Source organism: Anabas testudineus, chromosome 3 (assembly GCF_900324465.2).
Source record: "Anabas testudineus chromosome 3, fAnaTes1.2, whole genome shotgun sequence".
NCBI classification, from domain to species: Eukaryota; Metazoa; Chordata; class Actinopteri; order Anabantiformes; family Anabantidae; genus Anabas; species Anabas testudineus.
In genome coordinates this window covers 7338935-7351690 of record NC_046612.1, presented here as the reverse complement: position 1 = coordinate 7351690, position 12756 = coordinate 7338935, and the positions used below count along the sequence as shown (strand labels likewise).

Below are 12756 nucleotides of genomic sequence, written 5' to 3'. Positions count from 1 at the left end.
GGTCATCCCCACAGGGTCGCCTCACCGCCCAGCATCATTTTAGGGTGAGCCTCAGTCTGGGTGGAGAAGTGGATACTAGTACCACCCATGAACTTTAAAAGAGATTTCCTGCAGGGTCTTTGATTTGATTACAGAGGAAGTGAAATAACTCTAATGAAGAAAATGGGAGGATTGCCTTTCGTTAAAACTATTATGCTTATAGCTGTGGGTTTTTATTATTAATGCCTCAGCTACAATCAGTTTATGATGTGTATTAATATAGTTTAAGGTTTATATAAACAATAAACAAGCTCCAACTTTACCATTTGCAACATTATGATGTGATGTATACATTTACGCATTATAATCCAACAATGTATTATTATAATTTTGAAATACATGATGAGTATTTTAACTTTGGGCATTTCTTTGTACTTTTACTTGTACTTTTTTATTACTTAAGTAAAAGTGATATTACTGTGGTATTACTTAATTTTACTAAAGTACTAAAGGTAAAAGTACTTTATCCACCACTGACAACCTACTCTTAGACAATATACTGTACATAAGAGGCTGACATGTTTTTGTCCACTTGGATGACCAGAGTCTGTTTCAGGTTTCGCTAGTGCGCATGCCCAGTGTTTCCATTCCCAGTACCTAATGAATATTTAAGCGCATTGCGCGTTCAGCACTCCACCATTGGACCTTTTGGCTGCGTTTCCTGTGTTGTGTTCTTCAGAGGCGATTTCTGAGGCCACTGCCCCCGCTGTGAATCAGCATCCAGCTCGCTTTTTGAACACTTCTCTGCTGCTGTCAGTGTAGGACGCACAATGGACGGAGGACACCGCTGAGGAGCCGCGTCCATGCTGTCAGGAGTTTACCGGGAATACCTGCTGTAAACTTGGATTTTGTCCGCTGGCTTAAAGAAGTAAAAGTTTGGAAGCAGTTTGAAGTTCGCGGAGGTTTCGGACAAAGTCTGGATCGCGGGGAATAAGAGAAACGACTTGGACTGAAGGGTTAAAGGCAGAGGATGGTGAGTGATGTTTACACTGGCTGAGATATTATAACTGTGTTTGTTTAGTATAGTGAAAGTATTTAACACATGACTGTGAAAAGAAAACGGTGGAATACGTAATAAACAATTGGTTATTTCGTTTTATAAATGCCAAACATTAAACTTGTCTATAATTACACCCAGCTTCGGTTTCTACTATACTTTACTTTAAAACATGACAAACATATCTGCAGGGTAATATCACCACTTTTCCATTTATATAAAATCTATTATTGTTATGATTTTCCCTATATTTTTGATTAATCCCACAGTTTCTAACAGCCACTACGGTCTCTTGCTGCCTCCATCCTGGAGGTTCTTCACAGACTTTTTATTGGATGAAGGGAATTAGAAAGCACTGACCCAGAGCTGCTGATTGTAACTTGTCTGAGTGACACCCAGAGAGATGTAAGGCCACTTAAAAACATTAAAGATGCATTAGGTACAGCTATTTTTTATAAAACCGGTTGGTCTTGAGAGATGAGGAGGCCGAAGGAGCATGTGTCAGGTGGAGTGTTTGTACTGTGCAGCTTTGTTGTGTGTCTGCATTACATAGAGACAGGTTTTTCCTGGTTACTGAATGCCATTCCTGCACCAGACACGCCTAGAGCTAAGTTTTGGAGGACACCATGTGGCCTCATCATTGTGTTTTAGTGACAATTCATCAAGTCCCTGTCTTCTCTGGCAGAATTCCCACTTTTCACTGTTGAACATCATATTACAGCTGTCATTCAGCTTCTTAGCCTTGTCTGTGACAATGTGGCTGCTTCTTTGTCATTGGAGAAGGCTTTAATGAAAGGCTTTGTAATTTGCTTCAAGAACAAAAAATACACTTTTGTTTTGAGTTCAGTTAGCACCAGGACTACAAAGAAAAAAACCTTTAAGTTACCAGAATAACCAAACAACATAGGTTTCCTATATGATAGTGTCTTCAAACCTGCTGTCTTATTGACATGCACACAAGAAAGGTCTATTTAAAACAGCTAGGAGTGAAACCTGTTAGCATTCAGTCATGTAATCTGGTTTATTAAACCTGTAGGTCAGGTTGCCCAGAGAAAAAACAAAAGGACAAAAGTTGCATAATGTGCAGTTGACATATTATTACTCTTATACTGGAGCCATGGCCACAAATGAAACATACATGCAAAGCAATTTAATATCTCTGCAACATTTCAGCTTTTTATTGCTTACACTCTTTGTTAAAATTCAGTATTTATTGCAGCACATTTGTGCATTTTCTCATCTCCCCAGAGTGAATGAATGCAGCTGTGAGGTAATTTGAGTGACAACAAGAAATACTCTCCAGCAGGCACAGTCATAGGAAGGAGATTAGAGATGAAACTTTAAGGAAGGGAGATTCAAGAATGACTTGAAGGTGTTTAAACAGAGTATGAGCGCAAGAGAGAAAAATGAGTCAGACTGTCATCCTGACTGTCTGGACTGGTAGACACCAGCATCTCACTGGTTCTTTCTCTGCCAGATGCTGAATAGCAAGTCGGTATGACAGCAGATGGTTTGCATTAGTTTCAACCCCCTCTCCCTTCATTTCATAGCTGGCGCTCGATTTTCAAACCCATCACTGCTGTAGAGATTTGCTCAGGAATTCCAGCCCTCTTTCTGAAAACAGGACGAACACCCATTCTGTGGACCTGGGGAACTCGTTAGGCTTGTCGCTGTGGTTCAGTACTCTCGCACACTCCTCCTGATCATTTCCATACGCCTTTCTCACAAAGATGCAACTATGTTTTCACCGTTCTGCAGTTTGTGATGGCAGACTTGATCAGTGTTGGCGTATTTTACTGTTGCACCTGCTGTAAATAATAAATTGCACATAGTAAATTAAAGTTGTAAAGTCCACACATGAGTCAAAACTGGTGTTGTTTCTTTTTATAACATTTTTTTTTCAGTGCAGATGTAATGTACCTTCTCATTCTTTGAATTTATCGAAAGCAGATGGAGTACTGTTTTCCTGCTTTAGATTTAGTTGCACATGAGCACGTGGTTAAATATGGATAACACACTTTATTCGACGACTTACTTGAGCTTCTTAATTGACCAAATTATCTTGTTTTTTCTTAAAGCTCAGATGCAGAGCCATGTGTCATTTTACTGTGGAAACATTTTACAGTTAAACACAATTTACAAACTTTATTTTCCTGTGTACACGTGATACAAAATGCTGAATCGCCGCCTTTCTGGTTAGTGATGGGGTAATTTCATTGAAATGTTTGTTGTTGTTGTTCAGTGTAAAGTCGATGCTACTTCTGCCAAATACAGACAATAGACAAGATGACATCTTTGGTTTAGATTTTTTTTATCCAAAATGAAACAAAGAAAGACATTTTTTATCCACCCATAATGGCTAAGAGTTATTTCCACAGAAACCAACCTTTCAATGGGTGTAGTCTCACCCAATAGCAGGGTATTTTTTATCTCCATGCTTCATCAGTAAGTTCTCCAGTGATGACATCAAGGTCACTAGTATTCTTGTAGTTGTGCAACATTTTCTGAATCCTGGAAGTGGTGAGTTGAGGAGCACCGAGCAGCTTCGTCTCTGTGACTCAGTCTGTTTACTGTGTCCCCTGAGCAGTGTGTGCTACTCCTCCTGTGGCCTAGAGCTGGATGCTTTGTCTCTGTATGCATGTTTTCAGAAAGACTAGCAACCAGAGAAGCCTTGTAGTACACTCAACTCTACTTCTTCTGCTATGCTGCTACGTTCTGTTGTCACGACCTTATTCACATGGTTAGTGATGAGGGGAGGATGCAGCTGATTCCGATGGTTCACCAGAGCTCATTCACAAAGCCAGTGAACGGAGAGCTTGTCTTGTTCATCTCTGGACAGTTGGAATATTTTGGCATCTTCATATTTGTTCACTGTTAATAGTGAAGTCTGCATTACAGAATAGTTTCATGAATTATCTTTAGTGTCTTAGTGTTTGTGCTGAACATCACTGCCTCTGACAATTTAAAAAGCTGAGTGCATTTAATGTTGCTGCTTTAACGTTGCTATTCTCCTGCCTTAATGACTAAACAGACCATGCCTGTGTTACTTTAAACAGATAGTAATGTAATAAATTTAAATTAACTTTGTCATAAAGGCTTTTACCTGTGTCAACATCATTTTGTATGTACTTCTCCACGCAGTGTATTTTGAGGCTTGTTTATTTTCCTTGTTCTTGGATAGTGAACTGAGCTGTGTCATAGCCTCCTATTTGCATGTATGACTTCCTTCATTGTGGACAGGGAACAAGGTCAGACTCTTGCAGCTGTGCGCCAGCTATCTGCTCTAATAGCTTCCCGTCACAACACTGTCAGCCAGTGTCCGGCCTCTGACTCTGTACATGTGTCTTCATGTTGTCATTTGTCTAGCATATCTAACTTTATCATTTTAACCTCCTCTTCACTGTGATTGAATAGAAATTTAAATATCCATAATATCAGACACACAGAGTTTTCTGTTATGAACTTGATGTATGTCACCTTTGGTTTAGATTTTTTATGCTGAACCTGATAAAAAAAGAAAGATGCCTTTATTTATATGTAAGAGTTTCACAAACATCTGTCATATCCTCAAACAGTACTTAGATATTTGTGGAACAGACCATGTGGGAAAACTCATAAAGTGGCAGACAGTGATCAGTGGGGAACAAGAACTGAGTCAGAACTTTATTAAAAGCTTGTCAGCTGTTGTCTAGAAGGACATGTACTAACACACTGGAAACAAAGACTAAATTAGCTGTTTTTTATTAGTACTAGTTTTCTGGCACATGGTAGAGCAGAGTCAGCGCATTTCTCACTGGGACTGGAGGATCCAAATAGTAGCCTGTTGAACTTGAGGTTATTTGAGGTACTTGTTATCCATAAACACTGGTTGTTTTGTCTGTTATATAGCTAAATATACAGTACCATAACACTATATAAGTATTAGTACACAGTGATAAACTAATGTTCTGCTGTAGTTGTGCTGTGTCACAACCAGTTTTTCCCATACTGCAGCTTATCGTGTTCATCAGTTGTCTGCCTACTCCATGTCATACCGTATTCAGTAGCAAAGTTATCAATGTGGGTAGACGCTGCTGTAATCATATCATGTCATCACTTTTAGTGTCCGTGTGGATTTCTGACTTTGTGAGTATATTGTACCTAACAGGCCAAGACAAATACTCACTTGGAAATGGTCATCGTTGGCTTTGGCTGCTTCTGTTGGATCCCTGACATTGATAGAAGTGGTTAGAGCCGCTAAAAGATCACAGAAAAAAAAATGAAATTAAATAAGAACTTCCAAGAAAACAGTAAAATCGCTTTTGGTTCCTGGATCCTTTGACTTGTACACCTCTTCCTCACACTTGCCCACTTTTATTTTCTGATGATTTGATTGAAATCTGCCTGTGGTGAAAACCTGAAAAACTGTCCAGCACAAAGAGACTGAGGTATAATCACAGTAAGCTCCTTTAACGTCACTTTTCTTATTAGCCGTGATTAAGGGAAATGTTTGTTCCAGTGAACAAACACTGATGTGTAGTTTAATACTTTAATTAAGTTAATACTTTAATTAACTCTTTAATTACAGTTTAAATGTGACACTGAAAAATAATAAAGCACAAAATGTCTGCCTGCCCAGTTAATGAACTATTATGGTGGTAGATGTCCTTTCAATTTACTTTTCTGACCATCTGGACTTAACTGAGAAAAAGTACTGATATAAAACGAGACACTTTTATTTAAAGAAACAAATATTTAGGACAACACATAGTTCTGGTCTTTTAACATTGGTCTTAAATTAGATGAATTACAGTTTGCATTATCAACCAGTGCTGGTCGATGTTCTGTTCACCTCATACTGTCCTGAGAGGCAACTCAGTGAGTTTCTGTGCTGTCAGTGCATAAATTAAAGAGCTGAGTCATTCCTTTAACTACATTATTCCTGTGTTCACTTTGGTGGAGTTGATAAAGTCAGCGTCATTAAACTCACATCAACCACACCCTTTCACCCAGTGAACTGAAGTGGAAACACTAATCACACAGTCCTAAACATGTAGTTAAAAACTTTTTTATAGTTACATTAAGAAATATTAACAACACATCTATCATGCGTCAGTCTTTAATGAGATAAATTTACAAAAAACAGTAGCAAAACTCTCCCGACAGCTGACACTGAACTGTTACTGTAGCTTCTTAATCCTGTAATGTGAAGACGTTGTTGTACATGGTCCATCGTGAACATGATAAAAATCATGGTTGGTTAATTGCTAACCACCCACTTAAAGCATTTCTTTTCTAAATGCTACATTTAGTCTTTTTTCTGCTCAATTTATTTGTCAAAACTCAAACACGGTGATGCCACGTTTCTCCTTTTAGCTTCTGAGAAACGATGGGTGCATTAAAATAATTCACGAGCTGTAGGAAACGCAGAACTCCCTGCAAGGTTTGGTGGCGTCGTACCAAACCACCCACTGCATCATTGCTACACATGATTCACTATGTCAAGCTTGTCCTCCCTCTTCAGTTTTAGAATTAAAATGCGTACAGTGTGCTTAGAACGTGTATTCATTTTTATCCAGAGAAGAGAAGATGCTGGTTTGGATTTCATTGACTGAAACTTGAGACCTATGAATGAGTTTCCACTGCAGATGGTTTGTTTACTTTCAGCCACTACTGAAGCTGCCTTAAAAAGAAAATACTGCACTATGTGACTTGACTCTTGTCTTGGATTACAGCTGAGTTCCACCCTAAACCACACTGTCTTTCATTGTGCGTTTTATTAGCAGCCGTGTTGCTGCTGTCGAGCGTTTGAGAATCAATTTGAAATGTTTAAAATTAGCAGCTCTCAAGTTTCTGTAGTTTTACTACTCGTGTTGGATAAAGACGGGTGCTGCCACTTTAAAGCTGAAACTTCGTTCTCTCTCAGACAGCGATTAGCCGTGCCCCGAAGGCCCAGCATTATATCATCATCACCACCAGGCAGTACTCGTGTTACCAAATTGTACCATAATAATACATTTCTTTTCATTCTTCCTTGGTATGTGACCTCGAGCAGATCAGATTCATAACAGCACGAGAAATCGAGACACACAGGGATAAGGCCTGCTGGTTGCATTATTTATGGTGGTGCGTCCCAGTTACAAACAAGTGACCACTGTCGCTGTTCCAGTTGTGCAATGATGCCAAGTGAACTTGTGATCTCTGCTCACTATTATCTTCTGCTGGTGTTGATCATTTACAGGGAAAGGGTTAATATTAAAGTATACAACCACAAGAAAAAGTAATGGCAAATTTCCTAGTTGTCTGGATAAATAGGTCACGAAATGTGATCTTATCTTCACCAAAGTCACAAATATCAACAGAAACAACATTTTTAAGCTGATAAAACACAGTAATGCTGCCAAAAGTGGTTCAACCAGTTATTAAAATGCTGTTTCCTTTACTTTTTCCACCATTATTATGTGTGTTTAATGGGTGAGTTAAATATAGACATGAAAGATCAGGACTGTTGGTGTTTTATCAGCTTAGAAATACTGTGTTTGTTGATATTTGTGACTTTCTGATGTTTCTCCAAATGATTGTGGCGCCACTCGGTGCTAAAAGTGAGTTAGATTTGCTGTTCCAGGTATGTTAACAGGCGTGTACTGAAAATGAAACGTGGTTTTGGTGTATTGTCAGCAGAAGGTCAGTAAAGGTCAGTTTCATGCACAAGAGAAGAGTAGTGCTGCATTAATAAGCATCAGCTGAAACCTTTCAGTGGAACTACAGTAGATGGTGAATTGCTCTTAAAGGGTAAATGAGGTTGCAACCCAGTCAGTGCTATCAGATCAGGTTTCTGCCTTGTGCTTTAATCTGGTTATTTTCCCATATAAATTATTAATTATTTCTCATAAACTAGAACAGTTGATCGACACTGTCAGTGTGAGTTCGTATAAAAAAGAGCAGTTTACTACCCGTGTTTAATATGTAAGGCTTCCGGATATAATCAGAATAAATCTTATCTTACTCGTGTGCACTGTGTGCTACTGAATGTTGGATGCACCTGTGCCAAAAAATGCTGATTGGCATTTAAAAACACGCTTTTGTTTGTCTGTATCTCTGAAAAATGTCAGCATCAGAATTTGGTGTTAACTTGAAGGCTCATAAGAGAAAATTAAAAGGACAGTTTTGAGTCTGTGTAAGTTGTTGTGAGTTCACGTCCCTGTGTGTGTGTGTGTGTGTGTGTGTGTGTGTGTGTGTGTGTGTGTGCTCAGTGTGACCTTAATGAGCATCCCATCCCTAAGACGGGATCAGGCTGACTCACACTGCAGGTCATTTCTCCTCTGACATCACACACACACACACACATTATTCTCTGTTTCTCATCATTGTTTGTGTTCGCCCTCTACCTTGGAAAAACCAACTGTATCAGTCAGCAGTTTTCTCTACATCTGGCCTGATTATGCACAGTGAGTGATGTTGGACAAACTGCAAACGTAAGGAGCAGAGACCAGGTGGAAATGCTTTTTAGACAGTAACCTCCTTAAGATCTGTGTAGTTTAAACAATCACACCAGATATGCTTTGGTTTGGATTTTGACTATGGGAAAAACATCTGTCAGAGTCAACCTACGTGTTTCTGGCCTCAACGTGTTTTGGAGCTACTCTCCGACTGCTTTTGGCACAGTTCAGCAGTGGACAGTTGTGGTAGCTGTTATTGTCCTTTACTAGTTGAAATAGTATCCATTAGACGTACCAGACAAAAAGAATGACTCATGACACAAATATCCTGTGTTTTAACAGTGTTCTGTGGTTTTGACCGTTCACTGCAAATGCACAGTTCAGTTCTTTATAGCACATTTATGAAAGTAAAGACTTTGAGACAGGTATTCGATCAAAGCAGACAGTTTTTTTGTACAATTGATACCATGTGGTTGTGCCATAACACAGCAGGGTCTGTTTTGAAAAGTTGGGGCGTTCAAGGAACCTCAGAAATGTGAAAATTTGAGTAAACTTTAAAAAGCTTTGTGTTTACAGGAGTTTCAAGGTTTAGGATAATTTATACAGTAAATCAAGAGAGACAATAAGGAAACAAAATACCATGAGAAGGACAATGTGAATTTAGATGACTTTGCTGTAAAAAGGTTCTCATTCTGGACGACAGCGCTTCCTAGAAATGTGTGAACTTGTCATTCAGGATCCGTTTTCCAAACACTCCATTAATGTCAATAAAGCATCTGTAAAACAAAACACAGCTGACTCAGCATTCGCTAAGTTTCTGTACATTCATTTTATACTTCACTAAAATGAGCTGATGGCAGTGGAGGCCTTAAATACAGGAAATCAATAAAAAGAATACAAATTCTCAGTAAGAGCAATACACCTAAATGCTGTTAAAGACCCACATGCTTTACACTCTGAAGTGATCAAATAAATGTCTGTGATATGTTATCACACAGTCTTTGGTGAGAATTTACGATAATTTGGAAATGGTCATTACATCCTGTTCCTCAGTGTCCGGTACCCACTGCAGCAGTCTGAGAGATTTAAAGACTTCATTATACTTTATAATATCATTACACAAGCACAAGTGTATATAAAAATGAGATGACCTGTGTGTGACGTCTAATATTTAAGTTTGTACAGTGTGTGTCGAAGCTGTGTTGAGAGCAGCAGTGACTTTTAAAATCAGGTCAAGTAAGCCGGTACGTGGTGGCACTGCAAATCTAATACATGAGGTCTTATCAGACATGGGATCTGTACTGCCGCAGTCTGCTCATACAGTGGCAAGAAAAATCATGTGAACCTGTGGAATTTTATGGTTTTCTTTTATGGCTTCATTGACAACAACCATATAAACCTCATAGTGATAATGGAAAAAGTATGTGGCCAGTTCCAAGTTCTTTGATGAGTTCATTGATGAGTGTGTCAAATACTATTTCTTGTCACTGTATTCAATCAAATGTTTGATGTAATGCTGCATTTATTACGTCTGCCTTGTAGCACTTTGATTGCTGTGTTTTTAAGCTAGATTTAGCTCCAGAGGCTTCAACCGTGTCCTGCATCTTGTACTTTGCTCAGTTAAAAATGCATTTGTTTAATCTGATAGTGAGAGACTCAGCATGGTCCAGTACAGAAACTCAGACTGTTTGTGGCACAAATGAGTTCCTCAGTCATTTCAACTTCTTTCACTGTTCAGCTTTATGTTACTTCTGTTATTTTCCTGTGCTGAAGTTGTGTGATTTCTCCTGACTGTTGGTACAGAGTGATTAACAACTAGTGTAGTTGTTTCTTATTTTAGAAGGGAGAAACCGTTCTCATGGCCTTTATCCAGATTTCCGCCTTTTAGAGGGCAGAGCAGAAACGCAGTTGCAACACATGGTGGGCTGTGCGTCGTGTCCTGGTGTGGAAAAGGAGAGCGGCACAGAAGGGAGAATTAAGGGGGAAAAGTGCGGCTTATGATACTGAATCAAACCCAGCCATTTCCTGTACTCTGGGCGAGAGCTGCTCGGCACTCTCCATATATGGAAATGGTATTTGCATGAAGGGAAAGCCCGGGCTTATGGATCAGAACTGGTGTTGGAATTCCTTTGTATTAACTTCAGGAATAGGTCTGGTCCCCTTTGGTTTTCAAATGAATCACGATGAAACTGTCTTGTGTTGTTGTGATATCAGACTCTCATATTCTTCATTGTCCTCGCTGTATTTCCCAGGTGATGCAACACGTCGCCTCTGTCCTCCTGTGGACTATGTGCTGTCGAGCCAAATGTGACTTGACATTTAAAAACAAGCTTTTGTTTGTCTTTATCTCTGACTTTGGTGTTAACCCGGAGCAGTGGGACAGAAAATTAAAATGTGTGTTAGTGATGCAACATGTTCGCTCATCACTGTGCCTGTGTTACTAAGTCGAGCTGGAAATCTGTGGTTCCATGGTGATGGTGTTGTTATGGCTGCCGTAGACTCTCCTGTGTGTTGGTGTGTGTGTGCCTGTGTTTTCACTGAACACATGCATGTGAATAAACAAATCTTCTTCTGCTGCTTATTACAGTAAGACTTTTTACAGATGTTGTACACGGTTTTCAGGCATGTATCTTAATTTGTGGGTGATGGTTTTCATTTTGAATGATTATGTCTTATGTCTTGGGTGTATTTCCAAACCAGTGTGTCCAAAACCCAATATAGAGAAAGTTGCTGTATTGTATACACAAAGTTTACTGTACAACAAGGGGCAATCAACTGCTAATCACCTGGATCAGGTGTGAGCAGCCAATCAGAAGCTGTACTGAGCTGTAAGTGCAGAGATAGTTAGAAAACAATCACAGTGGTCCTCGAGGACCAGGGCTGGCCACCCCTGCTGTACGACATATGCATACTCCAGTAACACCACAGTGTAACTGCAGGTTTAAAAAGGGAAATGACTGAGTTAGTGAGCAGCCGCTAACTCATTGGGTTGGTTAATTACAGTGTCACATTACAGGAAAATCCACAATACGGTAAAACATTGAGGAAATGTCTGCCTGATCCACAAAATGACATTTTTAAGGACATCTTTTAGAGCAGATGATTGCTGCTGTTACTTGTTGTCAGTTTAAATTTACAAACTGGTTGAAAACCTGCTATGGCACAGAAATCTTCACCCCAACGCCCCTGCTGCAGTCACCTGACTTAAACGACCCTTAACCCCTGGCTGCGGTTGTGCCGCTCAGCAGCAGAGGAGACTGGTTGTTTTGGGAACCTCCCAGACATCTTTGTGTGTTTGTGTGCAGCCCTCTTCACTGTGCAGCTACTCCCTTCATCCTCCGCTGTAAGTAGGAATATTTTCTCAGTCCTCTTTCCTCATTAAACAAGACCCAAGTCAAAACAGATTAGACAGTCCACAGAATACTTGACATTCACCTCCTACATCTCCAGCTTATTACAGCACCTCTCCCTTCTTGAATCTTTCATTCCAGACATAGCAGAGAAAGGTTAAATATAGCACATGTTGTTTTCACTTTGTGGTTGGGCCTGCGCTTGTTCTTTTTTTTTTTATTAACTAGGTGCAGCAAAAGGATAACCTGCAGTTTAGTGGATAAACAGAACATTTGAGTGAAGAACAGTAAATACAGGTAATACAGGGAGTTTTTTGTGAACCGAGGAGTTTCAGTGCCATAAATTGCACATATCATAGAGCCCTCTGAGATACTGTAAATTTGTGATTTGTGGTTACAAAAGCAAAATTTCCTTGAAAAAAGATCTTTTCAAATCGTTTCTACGAACATCCACAAAATACTAAATGAGGGAGAAATGATTTTTTGAGTGTGTTTGTTTGTGTTTTTCTTCCTCTTTGTGTCGACCTTCTTCACAGCATTAATTAGTCTCTTTAACTCGTACCAAATGTTTAGATTTACCTCCCGTCTTTCACTCATGTTGTAAGGAGGTGTTTATCTCTAAGAGTGACATCATCACTCATGTCATCATTGCTAAGAGAGGAAGGAAGTCAGCGTGTCCCTACGCCGCTCCTAAACGCTGTAAAACATGTTAATGGGCGTGATCTGGAGAAGTAACCGAGCAACAACGTTCTGCTTCCCTCCTGAGGAAAACACATCCCCTGAATGAAGCTGAAAAGCTGTTAACATTCCCCACCATCTTCCATGCTATGACCAAGTCTGTAAAGTGGTTTTAATTTTGCTCTTGTAAAGAATAAAGCCACCCTGGAGGATATTAAAAACGTGAGAGCCCTCCTCTTTAACTTAGTAATTTAGAGTTCATTATTAAAGCACC

The 12756-nt window shown here is 39.5% G+C and overlaps 1 protein-coding gene across 2 annotated transcripts in view; it reads left to right on the top strand.

Annotated features, from left to right (window-relative positions):
* The first annotated feature begins 664 nt into the window (after nucleotides 1–664).
* Nucleotides 665–12756, top strand: part of myo1ea (myosin IEa) — a 41019-nt gene continuing 28927 nt past the window's right edge. For both annotated transcript variants that reach the window (XM_026378184.1, XM_026378183.1), the window contains exon 1: nucleotides 665–1012. In XM_026378184.1, coding sequence (XP_026233969.1) covers nucleotides 1010–1012 — 3 coding nt within the window. In that variant the 5' untranslated portion in view covers nucleotides 665–1009. The remainder of the gene's footprint in view (nucleotides 1013–12756) is intronic.